The following is a 19,055-nucleotide window of genomic DNA, read 5'->3' as shown; positions in this document are numbered from 1 at the left end:
ATGTTCAAAAAAGCTCACCAAAAGCACTTAGATCTGTTTGGTCTGGAAAATGAATAATTGAACGAATGAATAAATAAATAAATAAATAAATAATATTTATATATTCGTTCAATTATTAATTTATATATATATATATATATATATATATATATATATATATATATATATGTATGATGTCTGGAGCAGATGTTTACGCTCTTCAAAGGAAGTACCTAAAATCGGCAGAGAGATTGTGAAGCTATGTAAAAGTTGAAATTGAATAAATTTTTTAAAAGATCTTGTAAAGTTAGGGAGACAGTGCATTTAGCTCATGGTACAAGAGTTTGTATCATGATGTTGTATTGGGAGCACAGTATTCTCATAGAATATCACGATATTTTTGCTGCATTAAGTTATGGCAAAAATTAGCAATGAAGTTAATGTATTTCGAACCCAAAAAAAAAAAAGATTCCGTCCCTTCAAAACAGGTTGATAATCATGTCTTAAATCCTGTCTCCACTGCATGTTTTGAGTTCTTATTTGACACTCGGTTTTACACTATTCAAAAGGCCACCCTAAAAAATAACAGTGTCATATCCTATAGTCATGTGCTACAAGTCACAATAATAGCTGTCGCCACTCCTAGCTCAGATGGCACCAGCCTACATGTAATGACTGAACAAACTTAGAAATGTAAAGGGCTTTTTTGTTTTGGCTTTGAGAAAAAAAGCTGCTACTACATTGTTATTCTCGTTGTTATTCTGTGTTCTCCTTTTTTTTTTTTTTTTTATTAATACAGCACAAAAATGAATTCACTTTCACAATGGCAGTGTACTGTCACATGCTGGTACTGTGAAATTCAGCACTTTGTGTTTGTTTCTCATACCTGTGTAAAGGTACTAAATATTAATACCTCGAGCATTCTGAGATACAGACTCTTAATATGATTAGCAATGTTGATCTGGGCTATGTCAGCTGTGTTTTAAAATAAAACTCTTGAAAATATATTCAGTGGGTTGAAACATTAGTTCTGGTAGCGGCTGACATTTACTGGTAAAGGGCAGTGTTAGGGGCCTTCACCATCCTACAGCACCGTCTAAATTCTAATATGTGGAAACTTGGAACTGCTTTTAACGGTCTTCACTGCACATATTTGGAAAGATTGCAGGAAAGACCTTCAAGGTTAATTATAGAGGGTGAGATTGGCTGAGGGCAAAGATGAAAGGAAGTTTAAAGGTCATGAGGGTAAGATTCAAGTGAACAGTAGGGACTGTTTTTTTGACATATTGCATCATAAATTCTTAGAAGGGTAGGTGGCGGCATCACTGGGAATAAGCAGTGATGGGTACATTTGAATAAGGGCAGTAAGTTGAATGACATTATTAAGCTCTTATGGCCCAAACAGCTCTAAGAGAGAGATTCTACGTATGGCTTTGAACCCGCGACAGCAACAAAAGTAAAGGCGTTCCCAGCGGCCGCTCGGACAATCCTGCCAAGTGACACAATGATGTATGAGTTCCCATTTTACTCCCTTTTTCCCTCCGAGTTTACGGGAGCAGGTGTGGTGGTCAGATTCTCTTGATCTGTCGCTAAGACGGATAAAAATAGACCCGAAGATTGCATTGAGAGACCAAACCAAACTTGTGAGAGCTTGATTGACATTGAATAAGGGCTTTCAAGGTTACTGACCCTCTGATTAAGTGGAAGACTTTTTGGTTCAATTGTCAATTGATGTTATTTTATGTATTCATCCTAGAGAATACTTGTTAACTATTGTCTCAGTTGAGCATATTGTATTGAAGTGGAACTCCTATGTAACGGAATGAGTATTTCAGTGTATTTATGTTAGGAGTCCATCTTAAAAGCCATCTGTAGTCTAGAAATGGCAAAATCTGAAAGGTGTACAGGAACCAAATTAGACAGTATCTGGTATAATATTGAATTTGGGTTTCTTTGCCCTTTTAATAAGAACTAATTGAATATTGGATTAGTGATGTTCCAGTGGTTATTAATTCAAATTATTACATAATGGACTGAAATGGGAAATCATGTATAGGCATTCATAACTATCCCTGCATTTTGCGTATCTGAATATTCCTCTCACCGGCCTTGAGAAGACTCCACATTGACCGTCTCCTGTGCCAGGAATTGAGCTTATTAGAAAACGATGATGAAGGATCTCTTTTGGAAAAGGGCCGAATCTTATTCCAGAAATGAGCATAAAATCTGGTTTTATTTTCCTTGAACTCCCGGGGTTGTGAGGTTCAGAATGTAGAAGACCAAGCTAAACAAATGTTTATACTGCCATACTTTTTATGGCCATTTGACAGCAGAGTTAAATCTGTTGCTAGTAGTAGTTTTCATGTTTATTTTACATTTTCCACCTTAAGAGTGACTCGAGAAATAGTTGATCACCTGCTGTCTGCTTTCTCAAACGGCCCAAGGGTTAGTCATCCATCTCCTGTTTCTGTAAACTAATGAGGAAGATTTCACACCAACTAAAAGCTTTAAGTAAATATATATAAAAAAAAAAAAAAAACAGGGCTGGTGACAGTAACTGGCACCTCATGTCTGTGTGAGGGTCAAACTAATTGTGTTGACATTTATAGACTTGTATTAACAGAATTTGTACCCCTGCTGAAAGAGAAAAAGGGCAGTGATCTTAAAGACAAAGCAGTCGTTTTGCGTCTTCTTAACATTCTTATGCTTCTCTCATGTCTGCCTGTCCACATGAAGGAGGGATTTCGTTTTTTTTAATGTTTTTCCATTTCTTCATCATGTTCCTTTCATATTTCCTGTCGTATTCTGAGCGCACTGGTGATGAGAAATACTCCTGTTTTCTTGTAGGTAGATGTCAGTGGTTGTAAGAAAATTTTTAAAAACAAAAAACAAAAAACAGCAGGAAATGAAACACCACCCACCACAGGTCTGACTGAGGCATCAGTATTTGACCTCTGCAGCTAATGTAGGTTGGAGCTACACTCACCTCTTTGGTGTAACGACCAGCTGGAAACTAATGTTAAAGGTGTTTGGCTGAAAATGTTGTGTTTCAGCTCTTGGCATACATCTCGTGTTCTGCTCTCCTCAATCAAGGTTTATCTGACAGGAGTGAAGTGTGTAAGGACTTGTGCTAAAGAATAAAGGATCTATTGGCTCACCTTATGTAGAGTGAGAAAGGGACAGTGACATGACTGGGATTTTTCTAGCAAATTCATTCAGGTTCACACAATGGAGAGTTGAAGCAGTCTAGACAGTCTTGATCCCAATGTTGCATTTAACGGCGCTCAGTGACATTGGGTTGGTCTCTAGTGAAATATGCTTTTGTAACTGTGATATTCAATAAAGTTCTGGGATACCTCTCTTACAACATAGGCCAGCAGGAATGAAGTTACAGATAAAAGTAGATCCAGACTTGTTGTGAGTTGCCAAATATGAAGGGATCTTTAAACCCATTTTTCTTTTGAAACTCTTTAAGAAATGAATCGAGGAAGTAAAGAAAAACAAGGGAAAAGGACTAAGTAAAAGTAAAAATAAAAGTTTTTTTTTCTTTCTTTCTTTCTTTCTTTCTTTTTTTTGTTATCTCTATCTGTTGGACTGTATTCATCATCTCCATTTTTCCACACTTGTATACCCCAAGAGGAAAGCGAGGAAAAAAAGATGAAAAACAGGAGATGTTAATCCCTGGGTGAATAAATTTAACCTGACAACACAGCACAGCCATTTATAATATAAAAATTATTAATGTAAACTGAGCATATTTTCATTCATTAGTAAACAGAGATATTCATTATGGGGACTTTATCATACTAAAATACTGATTTTCAGTGGAGGAAAAAACAAAAGAAAAGAAATTTGTCTTTCTTTTTCCTCTTGGTGTCGAACCGTGGAACTGAAGCAGTCAGCATATTTAGATCACAGTAATCCGGACAAAAGGGAGATGTTTGCCGGGGATAACAGCATGTTGTTTTATTCATCTCTGCAGATGCTGACCACAGTTTATTTGGGTTTATTGTTTATTGTATGTTTGACAATAAAATCTGTAAACTGTAAAAGACTGTGGGTATAATTAATTCCCAAAAGACTTAGATTGTCCATGTTGGGATCTGACGGGGAGGGAGAGAGAGAGAGAGAGAGAGAGAGAGAGAGAGAGGACTTATGTGCCTGGCCTCATCAGACTGTCATGTGATCCAGGACACTGTCTGGTGCTGAGAATGAGACGGACGCTCTCTCACAGATCGTTACGTAGCCTTTGACCTTAATTAAGCCTTGTTTAATGAGAAACTCCAAGCTATGTCTTTTCACAATCTCTTTTAGTTTATCAAATGTGAGCAGATTGTCACCCTAACATGTTCTTATTTTCGTGTTTAATTTCCGCTTCCAACACAGGCTGTCTTTAAAAGAATATAAAGAAACAATGGGGGAAAAATAATGCCTATGAATGGGATGTAACCTTCATTGAATAAAGGTGATGGAGCACACTCAAGCTAAGATTAAAATGCCAAAATTGGACTTAATGCTTCAGAAGAGACACGGAAAATAGGTGTATTGCAAGAATACAGCTCCAGACACCGGCAAAGTGATGCCCATGAACATTTAATTTATTTCTTTTTTTTTTTAAGAAAAGAGGGGGGGGGGGCTACTCTTTTGATTGAATTACTTTGCTCCTCACAATGCTTATAGGTCAAACACTGTGAGTCTTTTCTCAGTTTTTAATTCAGACCAGTTTTTTTGCGGTATGTGTGTAATGAAGTTAAACCTCCATGGCTATAAAATGAGTCCAAAATCAGCTGGGCTTTTCCTTATTGATTTCAGCAATCAATAATGGAGTCTACTACAATAACAACCTAGGAAACTGACTTCAGAGGATATAAAGAACATTTAGAACCCGTAGAAACCATACATTACTACCTGGATTAGTGGCAATGCAGTTCTTTTGTTTTGTTTAAGTTCTAGACTTAGAGATTGTTAAGGAACAATGTTGCTAGATAAGCAATTATCATGCCTGTGAAGACTTTTTGGCATTCTGTACCATTAGCCAGCTCACCTAACTCCCACTGTCTGTCGAATCAGCGCTTTCTGCCCGCCAGTGAAGAAAACCAACACAGATATGTGAGACATCAGAAGCACTCAGAGAATAAGCCTTCTTTCCCTCTCACTTCTAGTTAGCTCTTCTCTCGCTCTTTCTCTCTCTCTCTTTCTCCTAAACTATCTCTCTTCTCTCTATCCCTCTCTCCTCTCTTTTTTCCCCCTCCTTCTCCCGTCTCACACACATGCTCTCTCTCTCTCTCTCTTTCTCCCTTTTTTCTCACTCTCCCTCTTATTTGATTGTGTCTGTAGAACCGGCTGATCTCGGGGGTGAACATAGTCTTGGATCAGGCTTTTGCAGCCCGAAGAAGGTCAAACCCAGGAGGGCATTCTTTCTCCCACCAGCCTTAATTAGCATGAAACACTTCTTGGCTTGTAAATGCTTCTGACTACCAATTATCAATGATAATTCCCTATTAGCTTGAAGGAAGGTGATAGAGTTCAAAGCCATGTGACTCTGACTGCTAGTCAGTGGAAAGATACCTGGATGACTGCTGTATTTCTGCATCACCTGCAGGCTCTTTTTACTTTTTCATTAGTACATCCACACAACTCAGAGCTTTCATACATTTTCTCAGTCATATAGTTGTTCAGTTTTGAGAAAAAAATTGTTGTTTTTTTTCATTATTATTGTACTGCGTGATTTAGTTGTTGATGTACACACTCACAACGATGCAGAATAATCTTTAAGAGTTTTGCGTGAACTTTTTCTCATCTTTTGAGTCCGTTGTGGCCATTCACCATTATGTTCAAGACAAGAAAAAAAAAGGAACTTAAAATGGCAGTCTTTTTTTTCCATTACATAATTGATTTCCCTCACCAGTCAGCACTGTCAATCTCTCCTCTTTTATTTACCTTTAATTAAACCCATAACTGAGTTGCATCCTGGTATCTGATGCCAAGGTGAAATCAATGGACGCAAAGTGCCCAAATATTGAACTCATTCCGAAAAAAAGAAAAAGAATCTATTTCGGTGATACTTCCAGTCCTCCGCGCCAGGGCTGGGAATTCTCGGCACTTGGATGGTGTCAGTGAAGATTTTATCTCTCCGATCCTTACTTTCTCAATCCTTCTTTCTTTGTCCTATTCTGCAGTCCTTGAGTAGTCCATTTCCGATCTCTTATTGGGGAAGAGTTACAACATCTTGTGCGGAAGAAGAGATGGGGTGAAAAGAAAGAAATGCTATCTCTTTCACACCCACCTACACAAGTACACACTGCCCAAAGTCTCTGTACTTTTTGTTCCACAAAAAACCTCAGTCTTCAATCAGTCTTTAAAATGATATTTAATTAGCTAAGCGTAAAACAATTTTTTTTTTCCAATTTGATGAAATGAATCATCCTTTTGAGCAATGTGTATAATATTGGATAGGAATCATGATCTTTCAAGGTGAAAAGAGAAGGGGTTGAGGCAATCTTGGAATAAAAGTTAAGTGTTGTAAACATTGTACTGTCAGAGAGAAGGCTTTTCAAAATATTCACCATATTATGTCTACTAGGGCATCCAGGGTATTGAAGGGTTTTAAAAGAGTTTTGCCATGAAACCTGTGCAACCAGAAATTTAATAAATAAATAAATAAATAAATAAAGTGCAACCGTTGCCAGATCTTCATCAGTGAAACTATGAAACTTGTCATCGACAATGATCTCCCTGAAATGATTTATGCGTAAATAAATCTACAGTAGCTGTGAAAACTGTGATTGGGTTGCAAATATACTGCCATTCTCTTCCTTACATTTGTTCTCTCTTTCTTACACAACCTTTTTGTATTCCTCTCACAGTAGAGTCAGCGTGAGGTATTTGTTCTCCTCTTTGTCTCCATAATGGCATTTACTCTGCCTGGAGAAGGTTGCAGTGTTGTATATATTTTTTTGTTTTGTTATATTTTCTTTTTTTCTTCTAATGTTTTTTTTTTCTGAGGAGCTACCGAAAAAGCGGGTAGAGTTGTATTAAAAAACGGTAGATTAATACACTGACAAGATTTCTTTTTTCCCTCTCCATTCAGTTTCTAGGGTGATTTCCCTATTTACGCTGGCCTCATATGGCTTCATGATGCTTTTCTACATGTTTCATGTGCACTCACTTTTTTAACAAGTGGTAATGACAGAAATAAAAATGGACTTAGAAGCACGAAATAGGATCATAGTTCTGTGTAATTCATTTCATGCAGCCTCTGACAGTAATGACAACTGTTGGCTCCATTTCATGGCTACTTTGTGTTGCCAGCTAAGTAAACAAACCATTTAATTTGGTTATTACTATTTCCGTAATCCATGTAGAACACCATCATGGACATACACTTGCTCTAAAGATAATATGGCTTATCTAGTCTTGCAGAAGCGTAAGGAATGTTTGGTTGGTGAACGATAGCTGAAATTAGAACATTTTTTGGCCCAGGTAGAGGGCTTATAGTAGACTTGTGCTTGTTTGGATGAGTGAGTGGCTAAAACAGCCATTTGAACACATTTAGATAGCCTGAGGACTCCACTGCAGGGATATTAAAGGAGATTTATTCAAGACGGGATGCAACTTAAACTTTATAGGTCTTTCCCCTTGGAACTCAGTCTGCCCCCACCCCCATCACCTACCTTGTAAATAAGTCAGAGAATGCAACACACTTTTCGTCTGTGGAGACTTAATTTAGCTCACCACCATTCAGGCAGGGGAAGGATATTTTCTTCCAACAAGAGAGTATGAAAGCCTGCAAGAGAAAAAGGAGACTAGGAATGAAAGAGAAAAAGAAAAAGAGAAACATTTCAAGGCTTTGTTTGTATCTTGTGGACGAAAGCTTCGTTTAGAATGATTCTGGAAAATGCAGCAGAAGGCAGAGATAAATTTGAGTTTCTTGCAACTAAAGGGGATGAATCAAAGCACCTTTGTGAAAGTCATTAAGAAATCTCTCACTTGTCTATTATCTCCTTGTTAACTTATTAATAATCCGTTATTTCAGATTCCGCCTTTATAAGTACTTTTTTTTGGTTTTTTATGTGATTGCATCATTATTTTCACAAAAAGTTTCGCAAAGCTTGTGCTTTGTATGTCTACAGTTCAAATCGAAAAATAAATAAATAAAATAAAATGAAATAAGATAAAATAAACTTTTTAAGAAGTTCCAGAGGAGAGAGGGAGAGAATGAGTCGGAGTAGGAAGGACTAGTCTGAACTGCGGGGTTAGCTATGTAAGAGGCATGTTTCTCCTGGTTCTACTCATCGGTTGTGCTGACGGCTCTTCCCGCTCGTGCATACAGTCCTTCAGGAGCGTTGGGCTGGAACTATTTGAGGCTTAAAACAGCTTTAAGATAACACCCCTACAAGGGCTGTGTGTGGACAGCTCAATATCAGCAAGCTTTCAGACTCCGATTCTGATTGAAGCACTTCTGTCCTATAGGGCCCATTGGGAACTTATATCGGTCTACTTGGTCGATATCTGCCAAAGCTTGTCCGTGTCAATCAGAACCCAAATGCAGCTTCTCATGTCCTCTGGAGGAAACAGGGGTCTCGGTGGAACATCTGTAACTGGCACGCAAGGAGATCCACGGGCTGCAATTATTCCAAACATGTCCTGACTGAGTGCCAGTTTACAGGAACGCAAAACAAAGCCCATATGTGTCACGTAATTCTTTTTTACGGAAGAGAAAGAAAAAAAAGACAACATTTAAGTTGTTTTATAGTCACGGTAACCTTTTCTTGTGATTACGGTGTTTCTGGAAATGCTTTTAACCTATTCTTGTCACGTTTTTATGACATAATTTGCGCATGCTTCAAAGGTACGTTCAAATACCAGCTGCCACTTCACGCAAACAAGGTCTCCTGTATCTTGTTCCCTTTAAAAAGTTCATGCAGAGGCTATAGAATGAGGAAGAGAGGAGACACGCAGAGCCTTAGTCTTCTCATCCCTGTTGCTGTAGGATTATCCTGACATTTCCTGACACCCCCCCACCTTCAACCAAAGCCCAGGTCAGACAAAGTCCAACAGGCTGCTCCCTATGTAAACCCTTCTCTCTCATGAAATAGCCCCACCACCATCCCACCCCCACCCCCACCCCTGGTCTATCTATCTATCTATCTATCTTTCTCTGTCCCTCCCTCCCCTCCATCTCAACTCCTTCAAAAATCCATTAGAGGTCCCAAGAGGATGTAGGAGAAAGAGAATAAAGGGCCTGGTTTAAAGAGCTCTGGTTCTGGAAGCTATTGTGCAATAGTAATGTGAAACGGAGTGTGTGTGTGTGTGTGCGTGTGTGTGTGTGTTTGGAGAGGAGATGCTGAATAAGAGCAGTCAATGTCAAATGGATTTCCAGGTAGCCCACTCCTGCCATCTGTAGTCCTTTTATTGAGGAAGGCTTATAGTGTAGTACTGCTGACATGGGATTTGACACTGAAAGCTGTCAACATGCATGGGTAGAAATTGAAGAGATATAGCGTGCTATAGAAGCAGACCTGCCTTTGAACCCTTTCAGGCTTACGGCTGCATTTTCAATGGACACTCAGCAAAGGGCAATGAGAAACAGAACTAGACCGTTTAAAGAAACAAATTACATCTTTCCCACCACGTCTGAATGCAAGAGAAGTCAATATCATTGTTTGACTATAAGGTTATATGACAGTAGCTTAACGAATAGAGGAGGCTTGCTCAGAACTCATCACTGCAAAGAAATCCATCACATCAGAGTAAGGTTATGCTGAACAGACTCAAACACAGGCTTTGTGCTCGCATGAGGAAATCAGTCGTTGGCTAGCTTTCATTAACAAAGCACTAAGTGATATATCCGTCTCTGTACTCATGCAAACCCTCTTGCAGACCAGTGAGGCCGCTAACTGGCAGCTTGTGGGAGACATTAAGAAGCTGTGTATAAATTATCCAGCGTAATGAGGAAATAAGTGACTTATTGGCGGGTAGCTCATCTGATTCATTAAGGCTAGTTTTAACGAGCAGTTATCATGAGAGGGGCCAGCCAGGAAAAAAAAAAAAAAGTCTCTCTGGGTTTATGGAGCGTGGGTTTGTCACCTTGTACCAATTATCCTTTACCTTTGACTGCGCTAAGTGTGCAGGTTTCACCAAAAAGACAAGGGCTATAATTAGTACTTGGCAAGAAGAGAGTGGATGGGAGCTTGAGTTCAATCAAAAACATTCCCTAACTCATTAGTCATACATAAATCATTTCTTAGCACTTCATTACTAAACCTTACAGAATTATTGTGCCAGAATGAAGATATTCATGATTAGGCTATTTTTTTATATATATATGATGAATAACTAGCCTACATCTGCATTGGTGCAATGTAGTTTTTTTTTTTTTTTGCTACAGATAGAAAATTGGGCTTTTAAAGCTTTCCAGGTGTTGGTGATAAATTAGAGGGTTTTGTGTTGCGAACAAATCAATGAAGGAGTGCATTAATATAATAGAGAGGGTCAGCATATCTGGTGCATGAAAAAGCGATTCACGTGTGTCCCATGAGATTGATTCTTGGCATAATTAATTAGCTTGCTCTCTCTTCATCGCACGAATTCTTATGCGCACTGACTCTGTGCGCGTTGCTCTCAGCGGTTCTCCGCTGGTCACTCTCAAGTGGTCCTTGGTCTCAAGGGCGGCGAGTCTGAATTTCAAGTCAACAAGATATATTTAGGGCCAAAGTTCCACTTCTTGAAGTCAGGTACACTTCAGCATTCCAGCCAGGAATAACAATGTGTGCCAATGTCATTGGTTCATACGGTAAAAGGCAGCCAATGCGTTTTGAGGAATTTAAAGTCTGTTTTTAGCATTGAGTGAGATGTACCACTGTTTGGAGAGAAGAATCCCATTTAATGTCTCAAGATGTTTTGTTACTGGTGTCTTTTATTTTACCAGCATACATAAAGATTTGTTTTAGTATGGAGGCACTTCAAATGTACTTGTGATACATTGTGATGCTCTGTTTGTCTGTGGTTAGAGGAGTCTAAACAAATGCCAGACCAAATACTAGACTACATCAATGCAGTGATATAATCACAACGTCGCCCACTATGGTGATTTTGTGATTTTCAAATGCAAGCAGTGGATTCACTGTCTGATCAAGAGTGGCTATGGCTATCATGGAAATGTATGGAAGTACACATGGAAGATTTGTAAAAACATGAGGGCGAGGAAATCCAATATCAGATTGTTAGTACCTGATCACGGTTCATAACTGATGTGCTGCGTGGAGAGATGAATTCTTTCTCACAGGTAATGCCCGTCCTATCAGTGTGTGTGGAGGAAAGCAAACTGTGTAATCTCATTCGACAAGTAAACAGCTTTCATTCAATGAATCAGTGGTCTCTCTCTCTCTCTCTCTTTCTCTCTCCCTCTCCCCCCCTCCATCTATCTATCTATCTATCTATCTATCTATCTATCTATCTATCTATCTATCTATCTATCTATCTATCTATCTATCTATCTATCTATCTATCTCCACAGAATATTCATCAGATATACACCATAACTATTTTATGTGTCTGCATAAGCGTTGTTTAAGACTTTATGTAAGACTGATTAGCAGTTTTGTGTTTGTGTGTGTGTTTGTGTGCCAGCAAATCAATAGACTGTGGTTTTCATATTTGGTCCCAGTTGCTTAGCTGCATTTGAAATCTTTGTCAAATGACTGCAATTAATCTACAATTCAAATAACGTCCATTTACAGTATGTACCCATTAAACAGAGTGCACAGTTTTGCTGATGGTGCTAAACAAGGACATATGTGCCTGTGTAATTCACAGGGATCACGAGTGAGGCTCTTCCTGATTCGCTGTCATCAGCAGGCGGGACTTTACCTCACTTCCTGGAGGAGCCTGAGGATGCTTACATCATCAAGAGCAACCCAACCAAACTGCGCTGCAGGGCCACACCAGCATTGCAGATCTTCTTCAAGTGTAATGGAGAATGGGTCCACCAGAACCAGCATGCTGTCCAAGAGTACATGGACGACAATACTGGTAAGAAGGATTTGGCGTCTCCCTTGGCAACGGAGGCCAGCATGAGCCATTTTGTTGAATATGTGAAGACAAGTCAATTGAAAACTGGGGTGAAATCTCTATATCTGTTAGGGCACCTTTGAGATTATCTGCACCTCTTGAGTAGAGCAGTTTGATTATACTAGTAGTAATTTACAATTTTGTCAAGGTTTGTATAAATAATTATTATCTTAGCTTTTGCTCCTTTCATTGCACTCAACCTTGTAATAATTGAACACACCTCACAAAATACTTTTTTTTTTTTTTCTTATAACTGCGCATTTAGGCTGATTCAGTCACAGCAAAATGGACTCAATAAATTTCTAGGTCAAGTTGTCTCTGTGAATTCTGCCACAAAACATTGTTTCATCCGGTGCAATTTAACCTCCAATCAAGGGGTGTCAAGAAGCTTGTATAGAGCTGGGTGTTGATTAGAGGATTTCTACTCCCGTTTCCTGAAGGGATTTCAGTCCAAATAAAAAAAAAAAAAAAAACAGAAGGCTAATCCGACACCTTCTCTGAAACGTGCTTTGATTAGTTGCTGTAAAAAAAAAAAAGAGAGAGAGAGAGGAAGAAGAAGAAGGCAGCTGTCTTGCATTTATAAGAACTTCTCTGCAGGAAAGTGGCTTTTAATTGCTTGTGGAAGTTCATTACTGTATGATTGCTGTAGTGTGAAATTGTTGTGTGAATGGTAGTGAAGGAAATGAAAAATCACTACTTTGATGATTTTTTTGGTCTGCACATGGAAAACTTTGAGAGGCACTTTGGTTTTTTGGGGGGTTTTTTCCCCTTCGTAACTTTTTACAATTTCTACGCTCTCTCTGCAGCACTGACAGTGATGTGCGGTGACCTGCACGGAGGCAAACTGTTTTCTAATTATACTATGATTTGTATTTTCTCAGTCTAAACACGGTGTCATCCTTAACATTTGGCTGTGTGAAGCAAAGTGCTGTTTAGTACAACTGAGCAAATGATAAATGACTTAAAACCTGAACGTAACAAAAACAATCTAAAGTAAACATCTATTTATCATTAGCAAGATGCCCGTGGCCTTGTAATGTAATGTTATTGAGTTGGCTCCATGACATGTTATTTTACTTTTTATCCTTGCAATACTTATGTGAGTCTTCCACAGTGTTAAAAAAAATGACAAGAAATGCGTTTGTGCTCGGCTATGTGGCACTTAACCTAACCCACTGCAACTCACAGTAATTGTACAGATTCTGATAACAGGGTGTTTTTTAGAAGTCATTACACCCATTACTCCCATCTCTCTTTCTCTCCCTCTCTCTCCCTCTACCCCCCTCTTTCTCTCTCTCTCTCTCTACCTCTCTCTCTCTCTCTCTGTCTCTGTCTCTCTCTCTCTCTCTCTCTCTCTCTCTGTCTCTGTCTCTGTCTCTCTCTCTCTCTCTCTCTGTCTCTCTCTCTCTCTCTCTCTCCCTCCCCCCCCCCCCTCTCTCTCTCCCTCTCTCTCTCTCAGGCTTTTAGACAGAACAACCATTACTGAAACCGCACACCACCAGCACTGTTGCCAAGGAAATTTAGGAAATCAAGCCTATCTGAGGAACTAGAAAGGATTTTGCAGTTGAAATTGACAAAGAATTCATTCTCACTTTCTTTTACCACTTTGCCAAATTTGTATCTTATAGCAGGATCATCATCATCATAACCTCGAAAAACAAACAAACAAACAAACAAACAAAACCAATAACATCTATTTTACAAGGCTTAGTTGCTATAGCTCTCTAACAGAGAGCCAAATTATGTATTGCACTAGCGAAAGCTAATCAGTGTCTCTGATCTGTGAAGAATAGGACTTTATTGATTAGGACATGGGTCCTCAATCCCTGGGAGCAAGCTGATAAGGATCTCTTACTCATCGACTGGCCAGATGAATCATACACACAGATAAGACACACTATGTCCTTGAGTCAGTCTGCACAGCTAGAGGGAAAGGTCCAACCAAAATGCACAGAGCAGGGAACCATCATACATGCCATGTGGCAGTTTTAAGTTTAACTTAACTTTTAACTCTGTTTCACCCATTCTGGTTTTAGGAGGATACATCTCAAGGAATATAAATTCTTGAGTTTGACTCTAAGTTCACATGACAAATGTAAGTCTTTTTAATGTAAATACAAAGTTGCAGGAACTAAAACAACTTTTTCTTTACTAGCAGAAAGCTAAAAAAAACCAATGTGCTACACCTCAGATTCAAAACTATAAGGATGGCCAGTGACAAAGATATAAACATTGGTCAACAGGTCAAAATTAATTCTGTAATTTAGTTTTACCTTTCTTTTTTGTAATGTTATACTCTTTTTTTAGTACATATAGTAAAATCTGATTCTTAGTTTTGAACATTTGAAGCAGGGGAATTGAAGAGACAGTTAAAAACACATCAGTGCAGATCCAGTCAGTACAAACGTCTTATCTGTCCCCTGAATCGAGGATTGATCTCCTATTGCAGATTCAGGTCCACTGGTCTCTGGACAGCTTAAGTGGGATCATTAAAGATAACAATGGACACTTTAGGGACAAGCTCTAATCACATGTATCTGTCAATAACTACTGTGGCAAAAAGGATCAATGTACTCATCTATAATTTAAACAAGGAGGTACAATCAAGCCGAATCAGTGTCCGAATGGCCTGCCTACTTTTCAGTCGCCATTAAATCCAACACAACAGGTAGAGATAAGAATTTAATTAAACGTCCGAAATAGCCTATGCTAAAAACAAACAAACAAACAAAAAAAAAACCCTCTATCGCTGTAGTCTACTCCATGTAGCCATCTTAGTATTGCAAAGCTGTAACCTCGTCACGGTTACTTGGCATGAAAATGTTTTGTCTCATGAAGTACCCATAGAGGGTTGGGTATATTTTATGTGGTAACCTGTATATCTTATTGACAGGCTCACAGAAACCTTTTTGAAATTTCAAACAACCTTGTTAAAACATTTCCAATGTAAGGTTTTGTTTGTTTGGGTTTTTTTTTTGCTTTATTCTTATTTTTCATCTTCCCTTTGGGAGTCAGTGTCAGGCTGTGAAGCACTTCCAGTCATATGGTGACATATGATCAGTATTGTGCAAGTTACTGAAAATTAGTAATTAGTTACAGTTATTAGTCACTTCCTTTAAAAGTAATTGAATTACGTTACCAATTACTGCATATAAAAGTGACTAGTTACAAGGGAACGTAACTTGTGCGTTACTTCTAAATGTTTGCTTCAATTCTCTTATTAGTGCATACATAGCTATATTATTTTAGTGTTGCACTAGCACAGTTAGCTCTGTAGAAGCATGTTGTTTTACCAGGTGCTTCAGAAGATTAGAATTACTATTCTTTGATAAAGTTCTCAGACCTGCACATAGACTACAACTCACCAGTATATTTTTATCTATCTTGAGGAGGGAAAAATCATGTCCATATTTCCAGGACGGCAAGATCACATTGCCCGAACCGTGTGGGCTAATGCTGATTGATTGATTAACTCATTCATTGCGCCACAGTAAGGTAGGGAGACGTTAGATCATAAACAGGAAACTGGGGGAATAGGCTGCATTTGTCTGCTATAGTCTGCACTTGTCAATTAAGGTTTTCACGCAAGTCAAAAGCAACGAGTAACGAGACCATTTAAATTTCAGTAATAGTAATTGCGTTATTTAATTTCAAAAGGTAATCAGTTACATTACTCGTTACCACCAAAAGTGGTGGAATTACAGTAACAATTACTTTGTAACACGTTACTTCCAACACTTCATATGATTACATACATGATTACTCAGTCAACTATAGTCAACACAATATACAATACAACATGCAATAGAGAGTGAACTACACATTACAATACAGCGAATAATAGATAATAACGGACAGTGTGAGAAATATAATACTATTCAGCATGCAATAAATTGTGAATATTGTAATGTGAATACTAAGTATGAAGCAAGCAGGTAGTTGTAGAGTCAGCCAGTGTGTTGACAATGAGTTAAAAAGAGCTGAATGCATTGACCTAGTCGGGGGGGGGGGGGTGAGGGGGGGGGGGGGGGGGACAATCAGCACAATTAGAGGGGGAGTTTATAGAGTTCAAGAATGTTGTGTAACTGGTCAGAGGGAAAACAGCCTTTATCACTGGGCTAGATGGTCGCAAGCACTCATTTAGCTGTTGTTTGTAATGTGTATGGCTTGGGGGTTGAAACTGCTCTGGAACTCGGTGGTCCATGCTTTGATTATGCGGTTCTGCCTGCTAGAAGAGGGGATGTTACTGTATGTCCAGTTTGACTGTGATGCTGTAATACATAAAGGGCAGCTTTTTACCTGCAGCGGATCATGTGGACCTGGTCCATTCAGACCTAAAACATTACCTCCCTCGTAAGGCCTGTCTGCCGTGTTTGGTAGTGCAGAGAGAGACCATGTAATGGTTCCCTCCACCAGAACACCAGAACATTCTATGGTGCTAAAGTAACAGCCACAAGAGTGTGTTTGCTCATACCGCATTTCTTCCGGCAACACTGAAACTGAAGCTGCTGTTATCCATTTCTCAGAATTGTCTCAGTCCGGTGAGCCATAGTTAGGATTTGCAACTTAAGAAATGTGACCCAATAATCCGTGTTTCTCTCTCTAGCGCCACCTGCATGCCAAATATTTTGCAGTTTTCATGCATATCTTATTTAACATGCAAAACTGCCTCAACAGTTCATTGACAGCTATGAGATACACACCAAGAATTGCATCTAATTATACAGAAAAATATCCTGACAAGTCTTGCAACAACGTCAGCCATTTTGTTTTTCCACCGCCGTGACTCGGATGGGTAAACAGGAAGTGCATTACACTTCCTGAATGCAGAATATGATTTTGTCAGAGCGTGGCAACTTCATGATACGAGTATGTTTGTTGATGCGTTTTGCTAATGTTAGCCATTGTTTGGTGTGTGCCATCTTGAATGCCACTCCTGGATTATGTACATGAATTTCTGGCAAACTGAGCCGTAAACTTGAGTATTTCTCTGGCTACCCTTGTTTTAAAGCAGCAAGCATTAATAAGAATGAAGTAGCTATCCCTAACACCAGCCACTATAGCTGTGTTTTAGACTGTAAAAAGAGGGAATCAATATCCATTTCACTCAATTTTTATACATTATTTAATAAAGAAAAAACAATATATGTATAGGCTAATCCTGTAGTTATAGTTTCCTGTATAGATTTTTTAAACTGGAGAGGATTACTCTGATCTCCAGGGTTTTACGTCCCATAATCCTTTGCATGGAGAGACAGCTACTGGTTAACTACTGGTTAACTCAAATTCTCAAATGTTGACTCTAGCCTGTCTGGCTCAGTTGTGAAACTGATAAAATGAGTCTATCCACAGACCAAGCATTCCATCTACTCCAATATCACCAGCTGTTAGCTATATTCTGCTTTGTCGTAGCTAAAATGTATAGCTACACTGTGACAGTCTTCCTCATGTGTGCACTGGTAAGAGACACATTAACTATAAAAGGCAGAGTTAGGGACGGATCACAGAGGTTTATTATAATGTGGCTTGTCAACAGTGCTTTGTCTGTAAACAAGACAAACAGATAACAGAATATCAGAGCTCAAGGTCCATCCCCTGTTCCCAGCAGCAGCTGTCACTCTAGGTTAAACACCCCCCCCCCCCCCCCTTGCAGAAACCTGCCTTCCACAAAAAAAAAAAACCCAGAGAGAAATAGAGAGAGGAAAAAAAAACAGAGCGGTCTCTTATTAACATATTACTCATATTTTCTTCTTTTCTTCTTTTTCTGTGGAAAAGGGGGGGGGGGGATTATGTGCAGTCATTAGTCATGATTTTCGTTGCTGCCTCTTCCCGCGCAACCTGTCAGTGCCATGTCTCTGCGGGAGAAAAGATGAATAATGTCTCTGTCTTTTCAGCACGCGGTCATAAAACACTGACTCGGAGACTGTCGCTGTTTGTTCATCTCTGACTTGACTATATCAGAGCGCAAGTTTAAGACACAAGACCATACATGATCATGGTTACTGAAAAAAAAAAAAAAAAAAAAGTTTGGTAAACCAAGGTAAACCAAGCCATCGTTATTGTAGTTATACTTAGCTATCTATCAGACTATCTAGACAGACAGAGAGATGGATAGTTAGATAGATAGACAGACAGACAGACAGACAGACAGACAGACAGACAGATAGATAGATAGATAGATAGATAGATAGATAGATAGATAGATAGATAGATAACAAAAGATAAGGGATACGTATTTGCTTCATCTTCTCAGTTCTCCTCTGAATACTTAATTCATGGGCGGGGTGTGATGGAATGGAGCTGAAATCTACCACATGGCTATATCTGAATTTCAGCTTTTTGTTACGCCTTGTGTGCTGTATGAGGCTTCATACAATATTACAACCAACTTGAAAAATGACATCAGTTCTATCAAAGCTTTGGCTAATCAGTGGTTAGAAAGTTCGGAAAGTAGGTAAGATCACTCCGGTGAACTTTTTAAACCACCCTAATTTGAATTGCTTTCAGCATTTTTGGTACCTTTTCTCAGACCTACATGACATTTTAGATTTTCAAAGAAAAATAATGTTCCATATTCATGTGCACTCTAGGAACTATGGATGTATAAGGATATGCATTCTTTTTGCTTCGGGGAGAAATGGTGAGGCCATCTTATGTAGACCTGTGTGGGCTGTAGGAGAGCAAGAAAAAAGGAACTGTCTCAACAACAGAGAAATATCATCTGCTGTCCGTTTTTCTCTTACTGTAACAACCAGACAGCAAAAAAAATTTTTTTTCTTTTTTTAGTTTTTCATTTGTTTTCTGTAATCTCTACTCCTCTCCCACCGATCCACCCTTTGTGTCTGAAAATGTATTAATTCATGCTGGTCGCTGCATTCAGGTTATTGAAAAGTAGCCAAAGTCCTTTTCAGCTGTGTAGTCAGGACACTGTGTGATTTCGGAGTCGAGGGTACAGATAAGCTTGTATTGGTTTGAGTGTTCTTAAGACCGGTGGAGTGGGCTGG

General features: G+C 38.9%; 1 protein-coding gene across 1 annotated transcript in view; it reads left to right on the top strand.

Annotated features, from left to right (window-relative positions):
• Positions 1–19,055, top strand: part of LOC115827919 (netrin receptor UNC5D-like) — a 117,920-nt gene that overhangs the window by 72,934 nt on the left and 25,931 nt on the right. The window contains exons 2-3 of the mRNA XM_030791816.1: positions 10,607–10,715; positions 11,797–12,012. Of these exons, the coding sequence (XP_030647676.1) occupies positions 10,607–10,715; positions 11,797–12,012 (325 nt within the window). The remainder of the gene's footprint in view (positions 1–10,606; positions 10,716–11,796; positions 12,013–19,055) is intronic.

This window comes from Chanos chanos, chromosome 14 (assembly GCF_902362185.1).
Source record: "Chanos chanos chromosome 14, fChaCha1.1, whole genome shotgun sequence".
Lineage (NCBI taxonomy): Eukaryota > Metazoa > Chordata > Actinopteri > Gonorynchiformes > Chanidae > Chanos > Chanos chanos.
This window is presented reverse-complemented; position numbering and strand designations above follow the sequence as displayed.